Source organism: Ascaphus truei, chromosome 8 (assembly GCF_040206685.1).
Source record: "Ascaphus truei isolate aAscTru1 chromosome 8, aAscTru1.hap1, whole genome shotgun sequence".
Taxonomy (NCBI): Eukaryota; Metazoa; Chordata; class Amphibia; order Anura; family Ascaphidae; genus Ascaphus; species Ascaphus truei.
In genome coordinates this window covers 48,202,234-48,224,922 of record NC_134490.1, presented here as the reverse complement: position 1 = coordinate 48,224,922, position 22,689 = coordinate 48,202,234, and the positions used below count along the sequence as shown (strand labels likewise).

The following is a 22,689-nucleotide window of genomic DNA, read 5'->3' as shown; positions in this document are numbered from 1 at the left end:
TATAGAGGTCCTGCACTCTCTTTCTCCTCTCCTTCTCGCATTTAAATTAATTGCCGGGGGACCACACGAGGCCTCTATAACACACCTTCCCTTCCAGCAACACGGCGTCAAATGACGCCACGGGTCATGTGGGAAACGTTTGCACACATCTGCAATAAAACACTGATGGTATGTCAAATGTGTTACAATTATTAATGCTGGGGGTTTATCCTGGTGTTCCAGCAGACTATGGGTTATTACTTGCAAGGAATGGCTGTGTATGATGCAATGTTGAAGATCATGGTATGCGTTGATGTGTTACACTTTTAACTATTAGATGTCAGCCACCAAAGCCTTCTCCTCACCACCACACCCAAAGTCCTAACAACCTTAGCTGCTCTGCAGCTTGTCATTCAACAAAAAACCCTCAAGTTAAAGGCTTAAAACGAGGAGACGGGGAGGGGGAAAACACAAATAGTATTTAAGTGTTCTGAGAGCTTCTAAACACGTGTAAAAAATTACTACATAACTAGTCGGTCTAGAGACACTACAGTATGCCTCAATTGTAAGTGAAGTAAATGAACCTTTTAAATAAACTTTAAAAAAAAATTATACATCACACAGTTCTTTACACAGGATTTTGTTTTCCCTTTTACAAATAATTTATACCACCGCAAGAGATCTCTTGCATCACTAAACATATTTATTTCTTTAGTTTTGTTTTCATATATACACACACACATCCTACCAGAAATATTTCCAGTTACTTGTTTCGTAGAAAAATAGATGTTCCAGCCACCATATACTGACATTTCAAGTCAAAATCAATATGCTCTCTGGAAAGATGAATAAATCAACCAAATGTTTGTTTTTCCCTCACACTTTGCTTCATGGGAGAAAAGCATTGCACCCCTGACACCAAAGCAGATTTTGAATAATCAAAAGTTGTTTCTCCCTTGCCCCACTCCAAGCAAAGTTTGTGAACAGCAGCAGAAGCCAATGTGAGGTTACAGTAACACTTTATCCTCTATTATGAAGCGGTGTGTACAGTAAACCAGTGTTTTTACTATGAAAACACTGACCTTAAAAAGGAAGGAGTGGCAGTTACATCAATGCAGAACATGGAATGATTAGATTATAAACAAATGGCACTTACATAGGATTAGTTTATATCAGTTCACCACCTGTGTGTGACAGCCTTTGCCCTCCTCCTTGCATCTACATACCCAAGTCACTTACTTCTGGAACTGTGAATTTATAAAACTATTTTAGAAATGCTCTGTACCCATAACAATTTTTTTATACATGTATAAAACATAAACCATGCTCAGCAGTTGAAAATAAATGTCCCCGCATCTGATGCCGAGAAGCCTCTTTTGGTGTTAGTAGCTCTCAGATTTCAGACGGCCCCCATCGCCTTCACTCACAAAACGTTTTCTTCCTCTGCCATAGAATGGGGGAAAAAAACAATTTAGGGATCATCCCAGCATTTTTATATCTTTAGATACACAATAATAGGAACAATAAAATAAGAGCACAACAAATAAAAATAGAAGGCAATCCCTATCCTGAAAAGTTTTAAAACCTAAGGCCAGGATACAGAGTATAGCTCCATGGTCCGGTGCTAACTGCCATTCAAGTTAATGAGTTAGTGAATCCCAGCCTAAGTGGTTAGAGAAGAGAGTACACACAATGTTGGCAGTTAAGGCACAGTGGGTGAGGAGATTCCTGCTCTGAGGAGCTTAGTCTACAGCAGGGGTGGGCAACTTCAGTCCTCAACAGGTCAGGTTTTCAGGCTATCCCTGCTTCAATATGGAAAATAGCTGAAGCGCTCAAATGCAGGTATATCTCAAAATGATAATAAGCCAGACCACTGTACCAGGGTATCCCTGCTTCAACACAGGTGGCTCAGTCTTTGATTGCACCTCCTGTGCTGAAGCAGGGATATCCTGAAAACCTGACCTGCTGGTGGTTGAGGACTGGAGTTGCCCACCCCTGGTGTACAGGCTGCTTGCTGTTGGAGTGCAGACATGAAAGAGCTGACACCATCAACTTGATTTCTGCGTTTTCATTAAGAAAAGGGTGAAGATATCGGGGACATCATTTTCTTTAAAAAAAAATAAACAAACACGTTTCATCCCATTTTGAAATATTTATAAAACCAAGTTGTTTATTAGGATCTGGCCCAAATTTAATCCGGACATTTCCAAAAAGGTTTTTTCTGAAATCTCCCCAAAAGATGGTGAATCCCAACCACACCTACAGCACTATTTACTTAACAGTTATGCAAGGACAACGGTTACTAATGTATACATTAAAGGCCTTATTTTTTTTTTTCCCACGGTCTATGCCTGTAAAAAAGACATCAAGATTTCTGCCCATAGGTTTGACCAAAGAATGCTAAATGCTAAAATATATAAATTGAATTAATGTAATTAGCTGTTTCCCTTACCTCTCTTCTGTACTATACGGTACAAATAAGGATAAAGTAGGCTTGATTTCTCCAATGGGTAACCTAATATTCAAGAAATTACCTCTGTCACTGACAATATTCACATGGCTGGAGCTATACTAATTTTTAGAATTGGAACTAGAGTCATGTAGGTTTCCAAAAAATATCTAATAAATATCTATATTTCATACCTGGGCACGTTACCTATAGGGCTCATTTCACAGTAAATAGGATGTGAAAATATTACAATTAGGGCTGATCAGTGACTGCATCAACCACAAAAAGCACTGCACCCCTGGAGAATATTCTATTTTGTATGCTACTATGCCACTGAGGAAGATGCATGTGTGTATGTTCTTTAAAAGCCACTTTGTGTCTCAATCTGTTGTGCGAATGACGAAACAAAGATCTGGCACGAGTAGCATTAATTAAAAACTGGGTAAGAGCCGCAGATCACAGAGCTTCCAACTTCCCAGCAAAGATGCATTTTGTTTTAGAGCTCCAGATCTAGCCACAGAAGAGACGATAAATTCATAGCATAGATATGGCAAGGCACTCCTTTTGGACCAATAGCAGGGTGACTCAAATACATGAGAAAGGTCCTGTTGGGGACCGAAACGTTGATATTTAATAAAAATAGACTTCTACAGTAAATTGTACAAGAACACAACACGGCATAATCCAGCAGAGAACAAGCAAGAAGAAACTACCAATGATGATGTACCGTGCATCCTTCCAGAAGAAGTGGCAAAAGCAATAAAATCCATGAAGTATGGGAAGGCTCCCAAAGAAGATGAAATTACAACGGAAATTGTTGTATTTCAGTAAAGGGAACCTTCCACTGTGCCCCAAGATGATAGTTTGACAAGTGCATTCTGCCCGTGCTCACATAGGGATGAGAAACTTGCACCCTAAATGTGAAGATAATTCAAAAACTTGAGACAACGCAAATACGTTTGAAGTGATGTATGCTGGCTATTACCCGAAGACATCACAAAAGTCTGTGACATCACAATGGTGAATAAATTAAAATGGCAATGGGCCGGACATATCGCAAGAAAAAATCATCATCGTTGGACAAAGATGGTAGTCGACTGGATTCCAGGAGAGATTAAAAGACCAAGACAACGGCCAAAAGTAAGATGGGAGGATGAAAACAGAAAATTAGTTAGAGCCACGTGGAGGTGGCTGTAACCGCAGTACCTGGGAGATCATTGGGGAGGCCTTCATCCAGTACTAATGATAGAGATAAAGAAAGATATATAATAATCAAAAAAAATAGTCGATACCGATCAAACACTAATATAATGTATGAACTTGTATGACAAAGACATGCTATTCATTTATACATTAAAAATACAGGTATATGAAGGGTTAAATCGCCTGAGGTATAAATATGGGGTTTGGATGGGTCCCCATGACAAAGCGAAAGGTGCAAAAGGTGAAGGAAACATGCAGCCTTGATGTGGGATTGCTAGCGGTACACGGTCTGTGCCTTTGCTTCGCACAGGTTTATCTGTATCGATTTTGACATATTCACACTCCACTATTAAGCTCGGTTTTGCTCTCCCCAGACTGCGTTAACCTTTGTTAGATTCCTCGTTTTAAATTTCTTGCTCAGATTTAGCCAATTTTATTCTTGGAGGTCCATATCCTTACCAGTAACAAACAATGTTTTCTCCTTTTGTAAAGGTCAATGTTGTCTACGAGAAAGTTAAATAAGAAAAACAGGGAGTTTAAAATTTTAGACATGCAGTTGGGATTTAGCTAATCCTTGTTGTGTTTATCTAAGCGTCTGGGGAAATAGGAAACCTTAGGGAGAAAAAGCCAGGACTTGTTTTCTTTTCATTAGTTTTGGATGCAGGATTTCTAAGGCCTACTCAATCTCCAACGCTTGTTGCTGTTCTCCAATAAAATAAATGTTTGTTATAGTTCAGAAATTGCAGAGAAAGCCAAAACACGAGAAATATTACTCTGATTGCATTTTAACAATTAGTTGAGGGGGGAAAAAATTTTAATTTACAGAAATGCTGAAATTGGTCTTTATTCCTAAGTGACATTATACGGATGCATGTGCCACACAGAAAGAATTGCTAGAACAATAAGTCCTGCGTTAAAACAGAAGGGTGCATGGAAGACATTGAAAACAATGGGTCAAAGTTTAAGAGTGACCAGCAGTGCCCCTCTGAAAACAAAGGGGTTAAGAGGTCAAAGCAACAAGACCAATGAACACGCCTCATTTTCCTCTCTTCCTTTTCTCAATAATAAAGGGGTTCATGATATTTGTGTCAAAACACAGGACACTTTAGAACCCAACCATATCCGTGTCCCATTAAGTGGGTGGCCTTGTACAGCTACCACTTTGTCCCCCATAAAAAGCAGACAGGCTCAAAAAGATTTGGAAAACTATCCCCACTGTAAATGGAAAGCCGCAGTAATGAGGAAAAATGCGGTAACTCTTGGAAGAGGCATGACACAAATATATTTGAGTGAAAAGAGAGATAAAAAAGCTCAAAGATCCTGAGGTGCACTGGTGGGCAACAAGTGGCCAGGAGGAGGCATTCGTCCCTCTGGGGGCATCACCTGTATCCCCCAAACCCTGTGCTAGATCACTAGTATCCAGTGTAAGGAGAGCCACCGCACAGTACTAAATCAGTGTGCTGGCATTATGCAGCTTACTGGAGCAGACAGGGAGAAGGTCTTACCCCGACCTAGAGCATCCATGGGAGAGAAAGTCAACGTAGAACCCACTTTCCCGTCACTCTCTCCCCCACATATGTGGGTAATGTGTAGCCTTTTGAGGGCTCAAGAGGCGGATGTACATCATGTTGCCTACCACTGCCATAAGGTCTATGGCTTCACAATAACAAAATTGTATTTATATGCCGTAAACAATGTACCCATGTATGCAGATAAAGGAGAAAGTCACCTTGAAGGACACTGGTCACTTATTTGTTTGGAAATAACTCCAGCCTTAAAGCAGTCCTCTACAAACCGTTCAAGCACAGAGTATGCATGTGGGACATCCAAGTTAATGTCAGGGATTTCACGGTAAATTCGATCATAGCCCTAAAAAAAAATAAAAAAAAAAAAAATTAGTAAGCCCAATGACATTTACCGAGCATGCAAAATGATCTATTTAGTTACTGCTGTGTACCATATCATTAAAAGAAAGCCAGGTCATGTCTGCCATCTACTGTTTGTGTGAGCCACAAAGAGAATGCACATTTAATTATATATAATTGCAAGCCCTGGTGAACCCTGCAACAAATTGGTATCATTTTCACCTTTACTAAAGGATTAACTTTTTTTCCCTGGTGAGGGCAAATTGTAAAAATCAAGTGAATTTATTGATATGGTTAATATACATTATTTTTATTTGGCGATTGCTTCTTTGCCATTTTTGAGAATATGTATGGTTTTTGTTACTATGCCAACAAAGAAGATGAATAAGCAGTTGTAGAATCTGCCATAATTGAACTAGATGGCACACATGTATTGCACATAATACTTTAAGATGAGCACGTTAATCTTTAAACTACTTCTAAATAAACTCATGTGGGAGAGTAGCAGTTTCCGGTGTGTTCACTTTCCTACCAGCAGATGGCAAGCTTACCCTTTTCATTTGGTCCACAGTAATAATCGCAGACTTCCAGAGGGATTCTAGCAAACTCAGCATCATTTTAAAAGTAGTATCACCAGTTGCTTCCAAAACCATCAGTATTGCCTACAATATGTCAAACAGGAAAATAAAAATGCACACTGTAAACATGTAACAAGTTACATAGGTATTCAGCACTTTATGAAAGAGCACTTTATGATCATTAGATGTGTTGCATTATTTAAAGCAGCAATTCAGAGCACATCTCTTTAAAGTAAATAATAAAATATGAAAAAAGGCAATCCCTTCTTGCCCTTTCCAATGCAGTTTTTACTTTGAAATCTGATGCTTCGTTCAGGAGTTAAGCGATTGAACGATTAAGTGTCCGGGAGGATATAATGACACTTTCCCATGAGCACACTGCAGTCTGAAGGTTATCATTGTAACTTCAGAAAACAGTAGGAAAATCATGGGGGGCAGGTGGGACCAACATTGGGGTGTATTGCCGCTTTAAAACTATTGGGTACAAGTATCTCTAAATTGCATCATGGCTCAAATTGAAAATCAGTAAAACAATATCAACATTGTGAGTAAACATTAAATTTGGATCAATCTGGTTAACAGTCTATTTTGGGATCCCTGGCATCCAATTCCTTCATAGTCAAAACCTTCAAGAGGTTTGTAAAGATCCTTCTGGCAGAATCAACCAAAATACTACTGAACATTAACTGAAGCTCAACTACTGAACTGGGATTTTCACATTATTCCAGTAGAAGAAACATGCTATCAATAGCAACAATATTAGATAACCAAGAGTATTTTCTAGAAAAAAGCCTTACTTCATATACAAGTTCGTGGTGAAAATGTGGTACTTCCAGTTCCAGAAGGCAAAGTTCAGCTTCAGATACATCACCAGAAAGCACATACTCCTTCAGCAACATGTCAATCTGTTACAGGAGGTGGAAAGTGCACAAAAATATCATGAACAAAACCCGAACCTACATAGTAGTTCTTTAACTTTATTTGTTGTATGCCCTCTCTGAACTGAAGCTTGCAGAATTAACACTGCATTCAGTACACAAACAGGCCATCATCTCTTTCAGTAATAGGCAGAATAGCAATGTAGGAAAACACTGCAAGTACCTCAGCACAGACATGGATAATGCTGAGGGAGGGGAGGGGGGGGGTTGCATGAAACAAACCCCATCTGTAAATACAGGGCTACGCCGACAATTAAAATATCAGCCCAGAACTGCACTATATAAATCAGTAAACAAGTCCAGAACTTTAGGAAATAGTGTAAAAAATGTAAATAAGTGAGAGATTTACCTCCTTTACCAGTTTTTTGACTGGTTGCTGCCCGCCACCTGATCCCCAAACACTGTCTATTTTCTTTCCAACCTTTGTCATACTTAGTAAAATGGTTGCCCGATCCAACGCCGCTCTAAAAAGAAAAATGTAGGATTTAGCAAAAGATGCCGTCTTTGTCTGAGCCACCGTGCTGAAGCTGGGATATCCTTGAAACCTGACCTGTTGATGGCCCTGGAGGACTGGAGTTGGCCACTGGATGGCAAACTAATCGAGCGAGTGGACTCATTCAAATACCTAGGGTCTATTATTGATAGCCAAGCATAGCAACTATGAACGACATCAAAAGCCGCATCGGTAGCCTCCTTAAAGAAATGCTTGTGGAACCAACAGGACGTGACAAATATGTGACTTTTTAACGCCTCAATACGCACCATTTTACTGTATGGCTCAGAAACATGGACACTACTCAAAAGCGATATGAACCTACTCGAACGATTCCAACTAAGATGTCTACGTAACATAATCCTTATTACGCTACGAGACAGATGGAAAAATGAAGATGCACGGTTAGCCTGTCAAAAACAATCCACAATCGACCAGTACATTAAGCGATAAAAACTTAGGTGGTTTGGCTACGTCTGCCGTATGGACATCACCAGACTACCATACCGGTGCCTCAACACCACACGACCCATCGGCTGGAAAGTGGATCGAAATGCTCCAAAGAAAACATGGTCGAACCAGGTGGTGCAAGAACTCAAACTGCTCCACTTCACAGTAGCCAAAGCCCAAAAAGCCGCCCTAAATCGAGATTAATGGCGCGGAATAACTAGAGACGTATTGAACATCCTGCCGCTGGCCTCCACAACGCATCGCTCCTTACCTTATAAAAGATGAAGCAATGTCGTTTACGGAGTATATACCATATACCCCCACTCTAGCCCATCATATGCAGTGCTTAATACTATGTATCAGTGACAAATAGACACAATTCTCCACTTAGGCATTCAGTACAGAATTAGTCCAGTGGAGGGATTCTGCCGGTTCGGGCGAAGCTGTTCCTAAACTTTTTATAGTTCGCCGAACCGGGGCGACCAGCCCTACCTGCCCCCTCAAGAACTCTGTTCTGTGTGCTGCACAGCCTAGCTGTGCGAGGACCCCATGAGGAGAACCACTCAGCCACCAATCTGCCTCTCACATCTTCACGGTGCCGCATCAGGAGGGGTGGGGGGGTGAGGGTGTCAGGGGATATGGAATCCATCTGCCCAGTTGCGCAAGCGCTGTGGAGGGGAACCCTGGCGTCACTCCATCAAAGCCATTTGAAGGAGAACCTGCTGCTGCTCCGTTTCCCGACTGAGACCAATCTTCCGTCTACCAGGTGAGTGCAGCAGCGGCTCCGTTAAACCGCCGGCACAACCCCTCCCCCCCCTTCCCCCCCCGCACAGCTGACTGAAAAAAAACTTTGGAACATTTGTATTTGCACTGGTTCCCCCTGGTCTCTCTTCCTCCCCCCCAGTCTCTCTCTCTCTCCCCCCCCTCTATAAAAGGGCGGTATGGTGAGAGAACCTGTTGCTAAAAATTTTGAATCCCACCACTGAATTAGCTCTAAGCATCAATAAAACTACTTTAAAAAATATATATATATATGCATTCCAAATTATATACAAACTTGTTGTGTTTGTTTTGAAACATGGATGGGAAGCAGGGAATCTCCAGAACTCTGCTGGATTCATTTCAGCTCCAGGGAACCCCCTGCTTTCCGGGAAAGAGGAACTGGTGGCACATGGTATCTTTTTTTTTTTTTTTCCCTTCTTGTAGTTGCTTAGATTGCTCCTTTAAGTGAGTATTGCCCTTAATTGTCTGTCTTCGCGGACTAAACTTGAAAATCCGTGAGCTACTCCAATACTATGCGATTCCAAACTTTGTAACTACTAAATGTTCTGTTATTGTTTACATGCCATACTAAAATAAAAATATTAACACTACACTTGTTGTTTGAACAAATTGTATGGCAAACAAATTCATTATAGTCTAATGTAGAAGAAACATCCCAACAACTGTCCTCTGCTCCGACATACAGGATGCTAAAAACGTAGTTTTACTGGCAAATGTTAATAGAATCCACTCAAGATCCCTTAGTTTGAGTTGTGGTGGTCTTTAATATTATGTATGTTGGGTGGGATGGTGTTTTGTACAATAAGAGTGTTTGTACAGAACAGTTCTTATTAACATGTACACCCCCCTGATTTGCAAGAGGGATGTGTTCCTGGAAATCCTCCTGCAAAATCGAATTGAAGGTTATATAGGAAAATGGGAATGCTTTCCCGAGACCTCCAAAAAGGCCCTTTTGTGTTTGGTCGCGCACACTACTGGGCGAGACGAGGACAGCTGGGAGGAAGGGGTGAGAAACGGCATTAACAGCGAGATAGGCGGTGCACAACCACAAGCCACGCTGTACTTTGCGGTTTCAATTTTAATATTAAAAGCACATATGTGCAAATTCACGTTAACCGAAGTCGCGCACATCGAGAGTCCACATATAGATTTTATCAGTCTCCATAAAGGGTGAGGCTGGCAACCATGGTTCTTACGAGTGATGTACCGAGTACCAGGTAATTACCAGGCATTTTCTCCGATACCAGAAATTATCCAGACCCGGCACCAAGGGGCTGGAACCAGCAGCGGAGGGCGAGGCAGACCACTGCAGAGGTCTTCCTCACCCTCTGCTGCCGGCTACGGGTAAGCCAAAGCTACCCGGCCGGGTACCCGGGCTGCAAATTTCCCGATACCCGGTACCCGGCCAACCTCACGACCCGGTACAACACTAGTTCTTACAGTAAGATCATACATTCGGAATACGGCATTATATCGACCATAATAAAGGACAACTGCTATTTCCTGCAATCACTATAACAAAGCAATATAAGCGATTAAAAATCACAAAGTAGTACATACTGGCTCCCAAGATCCTACGGTCGCATCATTTGCAAAAACGTGCACAAAACACAAGAATTAGTTGCAGAAAAGAACACATTTTAAGTATCGCCTCACAAAATGAAAATAATACAGTGCTTGCAAGGAGACCAAATGTGAAATGTTCTGAAGCATTTTAACTCTACAGAGCACTAGAGCCAAACCTTTCCTTGTTAACTGCAGGATTGCATTTTACTACATAATGTAGTAAACAATGGGAGATACAGCCCCTAAAAAACTGCAGGAGGCAAAACAGTAGGCAGTGTATTTCTATTCTCGATCAACTGGTAATCTCAGAATATTAAAGTGTCACGTATCCAAAGGAAAACTGTTTGCATCTGGCCCTGCTTCAAAAAAGCCCAGTAGATTAGACATTTACATATATAGTTGCTTGGCCAAGAACCATTCAATGGTTTAATTTAACATGCTTTTATTTTCCTTTTTATTGCCTCTCCATCTAATGACTGGCCAACACCTGCTAAAATGATAACATACCGAGCATGAACACCATCCACTGCGCCTTTGTAGTTCTCTATGTAAGTCTTGCTCAGGATCTCATCTCCAACTGCTCTAGCAATGAACTGACCCACCAACTGCAAAGACAATAAAATAAAGACAATTGTGAAATGTAGAGTTCTGTTGGCAATTCCAAAAGAGGTAGAGAGGTTACTGCTTTTTAAATATGTTCCATACCATGATTCAGCCCGTCTAATCTTCAAAACGTTATTCACAACAAGGCTCTTTACCTCATAAGTACTTTCTGTCCTATGTTACCCAAGATGTGTTTTATACAGGTTCGTGGAAAATAACACAGTGGTGCGACAGGTGTTTCCCAACCGGGGTTCCGTGGGGTTCGCCGAGAGGATCAAAAGAGATTTCCCTGATCTCTCAGAGCAGGGCAGTTTCCTCTAGCATGATTGGCTGCTGCTGAGTAATGTAGCCAATCAGGAGAAGGTCCCAGGAGACTGCAGGGTGTGGCCAAGTATAGGAGGAGGAAGCAGCATGGGCAGTAGAGACGTGTTTGTGTTTTGTGACTTTCTGCTCCTCTGATTGCTCCGACTACCTGCCCCCTCTGGCAGTGTGTCTGTCTGTCTCTGTCTCCTGTGACTCGCTCTGTCCTTGTGACCCGGTCTGATGTAGGGGTGCCTCAGTAACCGAGCACTGTGGTTAGGGGTGCCCCGTAAGAAGAAAAGTTGCAAATCCCTGGCCTAGCACTTTCTGTAAATTACTCAACCTGTGTTTGAACACAGAACACCCCTTTAAAATGCAAAAACGTCAAAACAGGCTCAAGTTGTTTGATACAAGGAGGGCAAAACTCTATGGATGGATACAATGCTGATTGTAGTCTGCAATGTGAAAATGTGTTTCTTTGCAGGGGGGAGGGAAATAAATGAATAAATAAGCCATGTACTGTGTGAACAAACCTCTGGTGCTCGAGGAGTGTCCAAAACAAGTTCGGGCAGCTCTTGGAGAAGTTTGTCGAAAGACGTTGCAACATCCTCTGTGGTAAGCAAGGTCCCACACAGATCAGAGAGAAGCTTTGATGTCATCTCTCGGTGACTTGCTTTTCCTTCTAAAGCCAGCGATACAGCCAGCATCGGTAAGCCACATTTCATGTCACCAATATTGAGATCCCTTAACATTTCCTGTAGGGATGAAAAGATCAAATGAATATGTGCAAGCATGTAAAAATATTAGTAACGCCTGTAAATCCACAAAAAGGCAAAAAGTTATCAATCATAAATAAAAACTAGTTTTCTAGTTAACAATTATTTTGCTACTGCAACCACCTTTTTCCAAGAACTGAAACTTGCATACCAAATTTATACATGTCGTGTTTTCCCTTTAACGTGTAGATTATCCAAAACAACATTTTTTTTTATAGGGTTCTATATTAACCTCTACAGTCACAGAGGCAAAGCAGGTAGCATTGAGGGAGTTTAAGTGGCCAAGATTGCAATGCACAAAATCGGAGTAAATGTTTTAACAGTTGCTGGGGTTAAATTAGCTGTTTATATGCAGACAGCTTCCAGAAAAAAAATCAGCATGCTGCAATATAATGTAAGTGAGCATGGTTACATACTTAAAACAATCAAAAGATTACGCTGTCAAAAAGATGCACCATCAACTACAATGACTTCCTGGCTGATGCCCACAGGGTAACACCCATAATGCACCAATTCCATCTACAAACAGCAGGACAAAAACCATTACTGTAGGGCAGGGGTGGCCAAATCCAGTCCTCAAGGGGCCCCAACAGGTCAAGTTTAAATATATTCCTGCTTCAGCATAGGTGGCTCAGCCACTGAGTGAGCTACCTGTGCTGAAGCAGGAATATCCTTAAAACCTGACCTGTTGGTGGCCCTTGGGGACTGGAGTTGGCCGCCCCTGCTGTAGGGAGTGTCTCTTCTGCGTGATCTGCATAGACACACCAACACCTACCAAATAGATATGATCATGACTGCTACTACATAATAAATTACATGAACAATATTGATGTGCCCGGTGCAGTTCTGTTGCAAGTTTCTGTTGGGGGATTGCGGCTGGTTAATCTCACAAAAAGGACACCTTCAGCAGCTCCCACTAATGTGGTTGGAATATACTGTATATGGTCTTATTTGTTGGTACGCATCAGCTTTTATTCATACACCGTAGGCCTCCTGGGAGTTGAAAATCTGGGTTAGTAAAGGTGGACACTACATAAAGACACTACATTAGGCTGTTTTTTTTTTTCAAGCAGTATAGACTTTGAAGTTAAAGCATGTAGAAATATGCTGTATAATAAGCAAGCCATATAATCTGGTAAATGTAGTTTGGCTAAAAACAGCAAAAATGTATTACACTGCAGTGCTGGCTACATTGCACAAGCTAGCGTGGGTTTATCTAGTGTCCAAAAGAATTGAAAAAGAACACCTGCCATAAGCACTGGGTCCATATTACTATAGGGGAGCGGGTGGGGGGGGGGAGCAGCAGAACATGGAATGCAAGGCTACACCCCACCTAGAATTGTTGGCAAGGTCTGCTCAGCAGATAAGAAACCTTTCCTTCCATCTAATTGTTAGTCTGCAATTAACCTGTTCAAGCACTGGAAGGCCTGACACTGCTAAGGGATTATGGAGCCTCTGAAAACAAGCCTTTTAGATTTTAAATGGCTGGGCTTGCTTACAGGAGGTATATTTAATTATCCTGAGACTCGGATTACCTGCTGAACAATATTACACAATTCATTAGCCAAGACCCATCAGTGACATCGAAAGCTCAACCTCTCTTTTGCATGCAATACCTTGCACAGCATTTGTACAATATTCCTTTGTTCTTTTGCAGGTATTCATGCTATTTAATGTACCAATATTTTTCATAAGCAAGAATTTCTTCCTGAGCTTTAAAACTATAAATATGCAACAGCATCAAGAGCTCACTGACTCCCAGGAGAATGACCGGTGCAGTCATTCAGTGGGAGACTCCTTGGCTGAGAACATGAAATATAAATACACTTCTAACAAGCTGGAGTATGGTTTAACCCAAGTAAGGTCCTTGTAAATGCTCAAGATATCACTATAAAAATAAGTAAATGAAATTCCAACAGTAGGATTGAAATTGCTACACCAGTCAAAATGAAAAAGGTGGAGGTGCAAGAAGAACATGTCTTTTCAATAATATTTTTGCATAGTGATTTTTCATTAAAGACAGTAGCTTCTGGTACAGCTTAAAACAGGAGTGGTCAACTCCAGTCCTCAAAGGCCATCAACAGGCCCTGTTTTCAGGATATCCCTGCTTCAGCAAAGGTGGCTCGATCAGTGGCTCAGTCTTCAACTGTGGTGAAGCAGGGATATCCTTAAAACCTGACCTTTTAGTGGCCCTTGAGGATTGGAGTTGGCCACCCCTGGTCTAAAACATTTGAAAAGAAAATCAATGATACATAAGTACTATACAGATGTATTGATTAACCAATGTTTCAAATTACCCATGTAGTCCTGGAAAACTGCAGTATTAAAATGTACATCCTTATATCAAGAATACTTCCTCCCGATTCTTCCCCCCCCCCCCCCAAACAAAAAACAAAACAAAACCATCTGTTCTACACAAAAATATAGATAAATAAAATTGTGCAACTACTTATGTCAGCTTAACATAGAGATCAAACTATTTAGTTTATAAAACATTAAAACAATGATAAATTAAGAAACATACAGCAACTTCATTAGTATCTCCATGTTCAAAATACTCCTGAACAATTGGTGTAACTGATTTTTCAAATGTATTTTCATCCAAAGCGAGGACAGTTGTCTCGTAAACACAGTTCTCCTATAAATTCACACAAAGGGAAAAAAATGCAGTCAGCAAACAAGCCCATGGAACGGGAAAGGGAAAAAAGCTTCTCTCACAGACTGCTGAACTATTAAGCATGAAAGAATACAGACGGCTTAACCCCTTTAAGTTCAGTAGTCAGGATTCCGTAACAGGCCAAATGAACGAACACAAAGGGCTGGATTCACATGGGGTAGATATAGCGGTGTTCAAATTTGGCGTTATTACATAAGTCTTGCAGTGGTTATTTGGAATAATTTATCATAATGGGCTGCAAAATACTTTCACTTTGTGGCAAATAGAGCTGATTTCAATGAGTTAGCACTTACTTGTATTGCTAGGGCTAATCAGCACTAGCAATGTAAAAACATTTTTTTGAAGGGTGTTAAATATCACACTCAGTAGGGTTATGTAATAGAATTTCTTACAGAAGCCTATGGCAGAAAGTAATGTAACCCCTTTGTTGCCTGAGGCCCACAAAGGAATGCTTTTAGGCACCAAAGGGGGTCAACACACAACAAACACCAAACATCCATCTGTGCAAACATTGCCCGTGAAGTAGACCCGGGTGTCACCAGGACTAGCTGGCCACTACTCTATGCAAAAAATAATGTCTATACTAGAGCTCGCTAGTACAGGCCTAAAGTCACATTATATCAGGATAATGTAACGTTCTCTTTAAATAACGCGACAGTGAAATATGGCTTTTTGAGGAGAGAACACACCTAAACCTTGCGTTAATTTTGCCCTGGATGGGACGAATGCCAGGTGTAGTTGCCGACAACTACACAGGTGAATATTTTGGGCGGTTTATGGTGGGGGAAGGGGGAGAGAAATGGGAGGTTAATTAGGTGTTATTACTGCTTTAAAATGCATGTCACTAACTGTCCCTAAAAAGTCAATGACACCCATGGTATCAAACTAAGAAGTGAAAATTTAGATTTTTTTATTAGTACAATATTACTATCATATTGCTCAACTCTAGGTAGTGTCAATTTGTAATTAATCCATCTTTAGTGAATCTGCCAAAGTGTCTAAATTTTAAGCTCCATGTTTAGACACATAATTACATCTAGTTTTGAACATTAATAAGTGCTGGACTGTCCTCCACCAGTAAACATAGCTTCCTAATGAAATGTAAAACTGCACAAACAGGCAGCACTGGAGTCGATCATGTATTCAGGAAAGATAAGGTCAATAAAATCCATGAGCTTCCCCTAATTCTTTTAGGCTGGCACCTTGAATAATATGGGGTACATTGGTGACACAACACAATTTTGCGAAGATTTAGTCTAAAAATGTTGTTCATTTGTTGTCACCAGCTCAAAATGGAACCTACCTGGTCCTCATCGTAATTTGGATCCTTGAGATCAACTTCCTCTACATCATAAACTTGTCCCGGTGTCCCCCACACTCCTTTACCTCCTGCTCCTCCTAATTAAAATGGTTAATAAAGTATTAGAACCATATTACTTTACTAGAGCATAATGAGATTTTCCTTTATGTAGGTTTTAACTTTGCTTTTTCATCTAATTTCATTAATAAGTCAAATGATTTTTTCCCTACAATACTTTTTTCACATTATTTTATGTATTTACCACACATTTTTTGTGCCATCAAGTTTACGAACACGTTAACCCCTTGGCATAGGAAGCTTTTAATTATTGCTACAAGGCTTTTTCTAGAAACTATCCCACAGGTATTCCATGGATGATCTGCTTTATTTGATCTATTGAAAGACTAGTTTTTGAAGTTTTTACTTTTCACTTGAAATAACGCATCATTCTTGGCTTAGTTCAGAGCCTTGTAATTGCGTGAATCATAGAAATGAAAGTAATAGGATTACACAGCTTGTAATGAAAATGAAGTACTTTTACCAACCTTTTTTGGGCAGTCCCCTCCCCTTTCCCATTCTGGATTTTCTGTCCAACAGCTTTGCTTTTGGACTAGTGGGTACAGGCCCTCGAACGCTCTCGCCATTATCACTGACAGAATCCCCTCTCCCAGAGTCCCGCGAAGAATTCTTCCTTAAGCGCCGCTTTGCTTTGGCGTTAAGTCTAGCTTCGTTAATTGAAGATACTGACCAATTTCCATTTATTTCACTTTTAACGTTTTCTGGTCCTGTTTGCTCTTCCTCCCCAAAAAAGAGGGAGTCATTAAGACTATCAGACTCTGAAACAAAAATAATAAACTTCTTATGCCATTTACATATTTAGTTAGCCTTTATTTTGATTCAGATTTTACTACATTAATACAGTTATTCTGCAAAAAAAGGATGAGAAAGTCCCAGGCCTACTCCTCGAACACCTTTATCCAAAAAGCCAATATCCAACATTCAAATGCAGTTGATTTATTTTAGATTATTCCTCAAAAAACGTTAGAAATAAAAATGCTGGCTCACCAGAAGATCCAAGAACACTACTTTTAAAGGGGGTAAACCAACACTACGGTTCATGACAGTGTGGGAGTCTGGGGGAAAGAAATATGGACATCAACGCCTTTTATATTATTATGGACATCAACGCCTTTTATATTATTACTTAAAAGGGCAAAAGTATGCAAAGAACTAAACAAATATTTTTCTCATTATGTACATTAAATCATTTGGAAAAAATAGCAATTAGAACTCCCCAAATCAAAAAAAATGTAAGCAATAACACATCAAAATAGAGAAAGATAAGACTCACCAAAGTGCGATCCGCTGTATCGTGCTCGATTAAAGTCAATGGCAGATATCGCCGATTCGGGCACGATACAAAGGATCGCACTTTGGTGACTCTGGGGCAATGTATGAAGCCTAAAAGATTTTACTACAAAGTGACATTTCTTCGAAACATACCAAGCAAAATAGGGCAGAAACAATTAACACATTTTAGGATTATGTTACATTTTCTAACCCCACATGGAACCAGCATAAACAAAGGTTAACACATATTGTTAACAAGACTAACTAAAACATTCTCAGTTTAATTTAAAAAAAATTTTTTAAAAACTTGAGATCCACATCTTTCTTTTCTTATAGGCGCTGACATCTGCATTTATATTCGTGTTTTACAGTCTGTGGCCTTGAGTTTGTGCATTTTCTGAAATTATTTTTAAAAGATTGCAAATTAAAAATCATAGTATTGCATGGACAATCTTTACCAGAGTTTCAAAGGACTAAGGAGGCGACAGTAAATTGTACTGCTCTGCGTAAAGCTATTTAAATATTTTTTTAAGCAACAAAAGTGTTTTTTTTTCCTAGTATTGAACAGGATTACAATAAACATCTTCATGGCCCCTTTAAAAGCTGTTTTATATGCTAGTTATTAAAACTAAACATATGCTTTCATCCCTGAACCTTCACTGTATTGATGTATTTGCCTTAAGGTGATACAACTCAGAGCAAATACATTAACCCTGATTTCATCTAATTAGCCCCAAAGTAAACAAATTACTCTTATGCATGAATACCACAAAAACCTTTACTGCTTGCGGACATGTCTCACACCACTAAAGTAACATTGATTTTTTCCATAGATGGTTACATTTAGCTAGTAGAACTGGGGGAAATGCAGATGCCTGGTATTGGGAGATTATCTATTCTAGTTCCCACTTTAAAAGTGTGATCTCTGTTTAAAGATTTTTATCAGTGACAAATCACTCACTTTTGCATTCATTTGTTACATTTTATACAAATAGGCGCCATTGTACTCTTGGAAAATCTCATAATTTTTTTTGTGTATGAGAATGATGAATGTAAAACTTTGGGGGGGAGAAAGAGTTAAAGAATCATAAACAAAAAGGTACAGGACAAAGGTTGTTGAAAGTTAATGAAATGGTATTTTACAAATCACCAACATGGAACAGATCATACACAAAAAGGAAAACTAATATACTGTATACTAGAGTGTGTCATGTCGCCACGTGCAAGGCAAGCCTGTCCACATATCTTTAGCTAAAACTGGTTCTACCGTAAATTGCGGCTGGTGTGTAGAGGAGAGGGAGACACACACATTAGAAAAACCATCAAATAAAAGTCTGACAAGAAATTAGCACAACCAGGCAGAAATAGCAAACAACGAATGAATCCCCATCAGAGCTGCATAAGCACTGGGGCTCATATCTATCCAAATGTGGAGAAACATGTTTACAGTAAAAAAAAAAAGTCCTACTGAACTGAAAGCATGTGCTATTTTTGGTGAAAAGGAGAAGGCACCCAATTTAATATTCCTTTTTTTTCCCTTATAATAAGTAACCTCCAATGCCACTTTTTGAACAATTTAAAAATCCAATGCCAGCTCAAAATATCCTTATTTGAAAGCCCAGACATGGAGATTTAGAACTGTCTGCTCTCGCCACAGACATTTTGTTCTGCAAATGTTTTCCTAATTTTTAATTATAGTAATGTACGAATATAAAACACTCAATCAGCTATACTTACCTAAAAGATTAGCATTTATCTCACTTGTGTTTCCAACTTCCATTGTGAGAGTTATACGAAACTCCTAGGCACCAAGCTTACTTGCTTACTTGGTCGTCTGTCTCTGTCCTAAATAGAAGTTTCAATACAAAATTAAAAAAAAATAAATAAAGGGTCCAGACAAGGGCAGAAGTTATATGGCAAAACCAAGCCAAAAAAGTAGGCTACAGAAACCAATAAAGACTTGGGGTCATTATCACATGCTCTGCGCGTCACAACACCCGCTCATTCACTTCTTCCGTTTCAAACCAATAAAATATGTGAAACATGCAAAAATAACTTGGAATAAATTGGCTTCAGTGCTGCTTTCAGTTCAGCATTCAGATGACTTCTCTTCAGTCAGAGTACCATAGGAGTGTTCGGGGATTCCGTCAGATCAGAATCTTGACCATGTTTCTATTGCACCACTAGGTCATTTTTGTTTCACTCATTTGGTGTTTTGCTTTAAAGCTGCAGTTCATGCAATATCCTGCATGTGTGTGTTTTTTTAACAAATCAGTTCTGTAGTAAGAAAAAATACTTTTAGCTTTTTCTGTTTAAAAAAAAAACAACTTTGAAAGACCAATTTTCTTGTATTCTATTTTAACAAGCATGCTTGTTCCTATAGCAACGATTTACATTCCCCATATTTAAAGATGTCGCCAAACTTTGCCGATCAATAGACTGAGAACGAATTGACCGGCAGCTATGCAGTTCTTTAGGTAATTAGAGATTGCCCACATGAAACTATTAAAGTAAAAAAAAAAAAAAAAAAAGACTGAACTGCAGCTTTAAGACAAAATCCCTTTTACTTTTATAAAATAAAATTGTTGTATATTCAGTATTTTTTGCGAAATACACAATTCGATTCTAAAATTTTAAAAATAATCTACATGCATTATAAAATAGATATTAAAGGAGGTAGAGGATCTGTTGCATTGCTGCATGTTTTCACTTTCAATGGTGTTGCCAAACTGCAAGGCTTGCATACATGTAAACCAGTGTTGTTTTTCAACCAGGGTTTCTAGGAAGCCTTGGGTTCCCCAGTCACCCCTTAAGGGTTCCCAGCAATGTTCTGGTCATTTAAAAATTGCATCAAATACAGAGGAATTTACAATGCGTCTGATCTCAGACTAGCTATTAGAGAGGGTTGGGGTTCCTTACACTACATCTGATCTCACGACACACTATTAGAAAGGATTGGGGGTTGCTCAGAATTTCACCTAGGGTTCCTTAACAAAACAAAAATAAAATTGAAAATCACTGATGTAAACACTAAAAATGCAATATATTAAAGTCTACCAGCTGCAGAACTTTTTAAGAAGAAAAAAAGCACCATGCTTACCAAAGTATTTGATAGCCGTCAATAATTGGGACTCTGTAAATGTAGTTCAGGAGTACCACCCCGTCTTGCAGCTGGGAGACTTTGATCAACTTTCATTTCAAAGCACAATATCACAATATTATAAGCAGCAACATGACGCTTCCTGTCTAGGGGTTCATGAAACAGATGCGCTGTCAAGAGGACATTTTACATGTCACCTGCTTTGTACTTGTGTGGGTGGATAACCACGCATGGTCAGACGTCAATTGTATGATCACCTGATTTTCAGACACTCGGGGTAAGCATTTTTTGGTATTGGCAAATGGTTCAGAAGGTGCACCCAAACTTAAAAACAAATAGATCATAAAAAATTTTTTAAAAATCATTCGAAATGTCCCAGCATAACATGAGAGTCAGGGTCCAAGCCTGCAAAGCGACGTTACATAAATCTCCCTTTACACTATAATCCCAGGTCAGACCCTGTGTTTCTCGGGAGGGGATGGTCGCATTGTGCGTCACAAACACGTTACAGTGTATGTCCCAAAGCACAGACATTTATGTATAATACAAAATGACTACACACATGGCTCATAACGTTACAGAGAATATCATTTAGAGCCTAATTGTACTAGTTTAATGCAACACACCCACCTGCCAGGCAGAGGCCCCCCAGTAGAAGTCCTGTCTTTTTCCTACTGACAGAAACTCGGTAAACACTTTGGGTCACGCGCGCGCGCTCACGCGCACACACACACCCCCATATGTATATATACACACACCAAACCGGAGTATCCCAACCCCTTGGTGCCTTATCGCCCTCAGACACGGTAACCGGTGTAAAGTGTCTGTAAACAGCTCGGCCCCGCACTGTGTCCCGGTACCGCTCCTTCCCCGATTCCGTCTCCCTGCCCCGCACCTTGTTCCGGTACCGCTCCTTCCCCGGTTCCGTCTCCTTGCCCGCACCGTGTCCCGGTACAGCTCCTTCCCCGGTTCCGTCTCCTCGCACCGTGTCCTGTCCTGTTTGTTTTTGTTTTGATCGTTTTTTTTTTTTTTCCTAACCTCACTTTGGCAGGTCTGCCCAGTAACGACGTCACGTGCTCGGGAGGCGCGGCCTTCTCCGATTGGCCGGCACGGCTGGGTGTGTGAGAAGGTATAGCCAATGAGGAAAGAGGGAGGGGAGATCGCGGGGATAAAGGAGGTGTGAGGAGCTGTTGAAGTGACGTCGGGGAATAGGGCGTGAGTTTTGTCTGAAAGGGGGAGGGAGAGAGGCGGCCATCTTATGTCACATTCATTGGTGATGACAGTCATGTCAAGTGTAACATCACAACAGTCTTATTGGTACTCATTCTCATTTTAGTGAATTGATTAATTGAAAACTACTTTCCTATTAAAATGTATTTTTTTGTGCAGGGCCACAAATATTACTTAATTTTGTCCTTTTATTTTGTCTATTTTTTGGGGGGTGTTGCACGCTGACTCATAAAGCATATACTTGAATCCAGACAGTAATATTTTCTGAAGTTAAATACTATTTGTACTATTAAGTGCCACAAAAAAAGTAAAATACTCTCCCTGGGCTTCCTAATGACAGAACAAGTCAAGACTTTTTTGGAGTATGAGATTTTAATGTAGATTAAGGCTGAGTCCATAGAAGGACAAGCCGTGCGGACGCTCCGTGCTAAGCCCCTGCATCCTCCATGAGGATGTCTTTAGAGAGGGCTCACGCGAGCGTCCGCATGCGTGCTGAGGCGCTGGATTTTTCAGCCGACAACCAAACTGTTTTTCAGAGCGCTGTCGGCTGAAAACATCCAATCAGCGCGGAGCAGCGTCAACGTCGCGGCGCTGTGACGTCGACGTCGGTGCGTCGCGGGCGATTGGTCCAGCTACGTCACTGTCCCGCCTCCCTCAGTCTCCCCCCGCCTCCCGATCGCGCCCGCTGGCTCGCCTGCATGGGCATGAAATCGCGCAGATTTCAGCAGGCGAGCCTCAGCGTCAGCGCGCCTCAGCCCTGCTACCCCCTCTATGGCCCCAGCCATAAGGCCCGTTCTATACTGTGCTGCCATGCTGCATACTTTTTGTTGGTATAGAGTCTCAGTGCTGCTGGGAGCGACAGGGACTGTGTGTGTATATGTGTGTGTATAGATCGTGTGAGTGAAATAATGGCTTAAATAAAAAAAAATTAAAGAAAAAAAAAGTTGAATAAATTTTAAAAAAAAATGTATTTGTGCACTCATTGACACATACACACATATCCATACAAACACACACATACATTTAATCGGTGGTAGCGGCGCAAAATC

General features: G+C 40.4%; 1 protein-coding gene across 4 annotated transcripts; it reads right to left on the bottom strand.

The window, feature by feature from the left end:
* Nucleotides 1-660: 660 nt before the first annotated feature.
* On the bottom strand, nt 661-21,473 carry PDCD4 (programmed cell death 4). Of its 4 annotated transcripts, XM_075611855.1 has the most exons (14): nt 21,306-21,473; nt 21,041-21,081; nt 19,048-19,155; nt 16,506-16,796; nt 15,964-16,058; nt 14,508-14,621; nt 11,741-11,962; nt 10,812-10,909; nt 7,362-7,476; nt 6,872-6,979; nt 6,048-6,158; nt 5,361-5,500; nt 2,432-2,494; nt 661-1,422 (listed from the first exon to the last, which is right to left on the bottom strand). In XM_075611855.1, the coding sequence occupies exons 3-14, from the start codon at nt 19,088-19,090 to the stop codon at nt 1,362-1,364; spliced, it is 1,461 nt and encodes a 486-aa protein (XP_075467970.1). In that variant the 5' UTR covers nt 19,091-19,155; nt 21,041-21,081; nt 21,306-21,473; the 3' UTR covers nt 661-1,361. The 4 variants fall into 4 exon arrangements, with proteins under 4 accessions (XP_075467970.1, XP_075467969.1, XP_075467971.1 ...); XM_075611854.1 differs by lacking the exon at nt 21,041-21,081 and having other exon boundaries at nt 21,306-21,472; XM_075611856.1 differs by lacking the exons at nt 21,041-21,081; nt 21,306-21,473 and adding an exon at nt 20,411-20,580.
* Between the last annotated feature and the right edge of the window lie 1,216 nt (nt 21,474-22,689).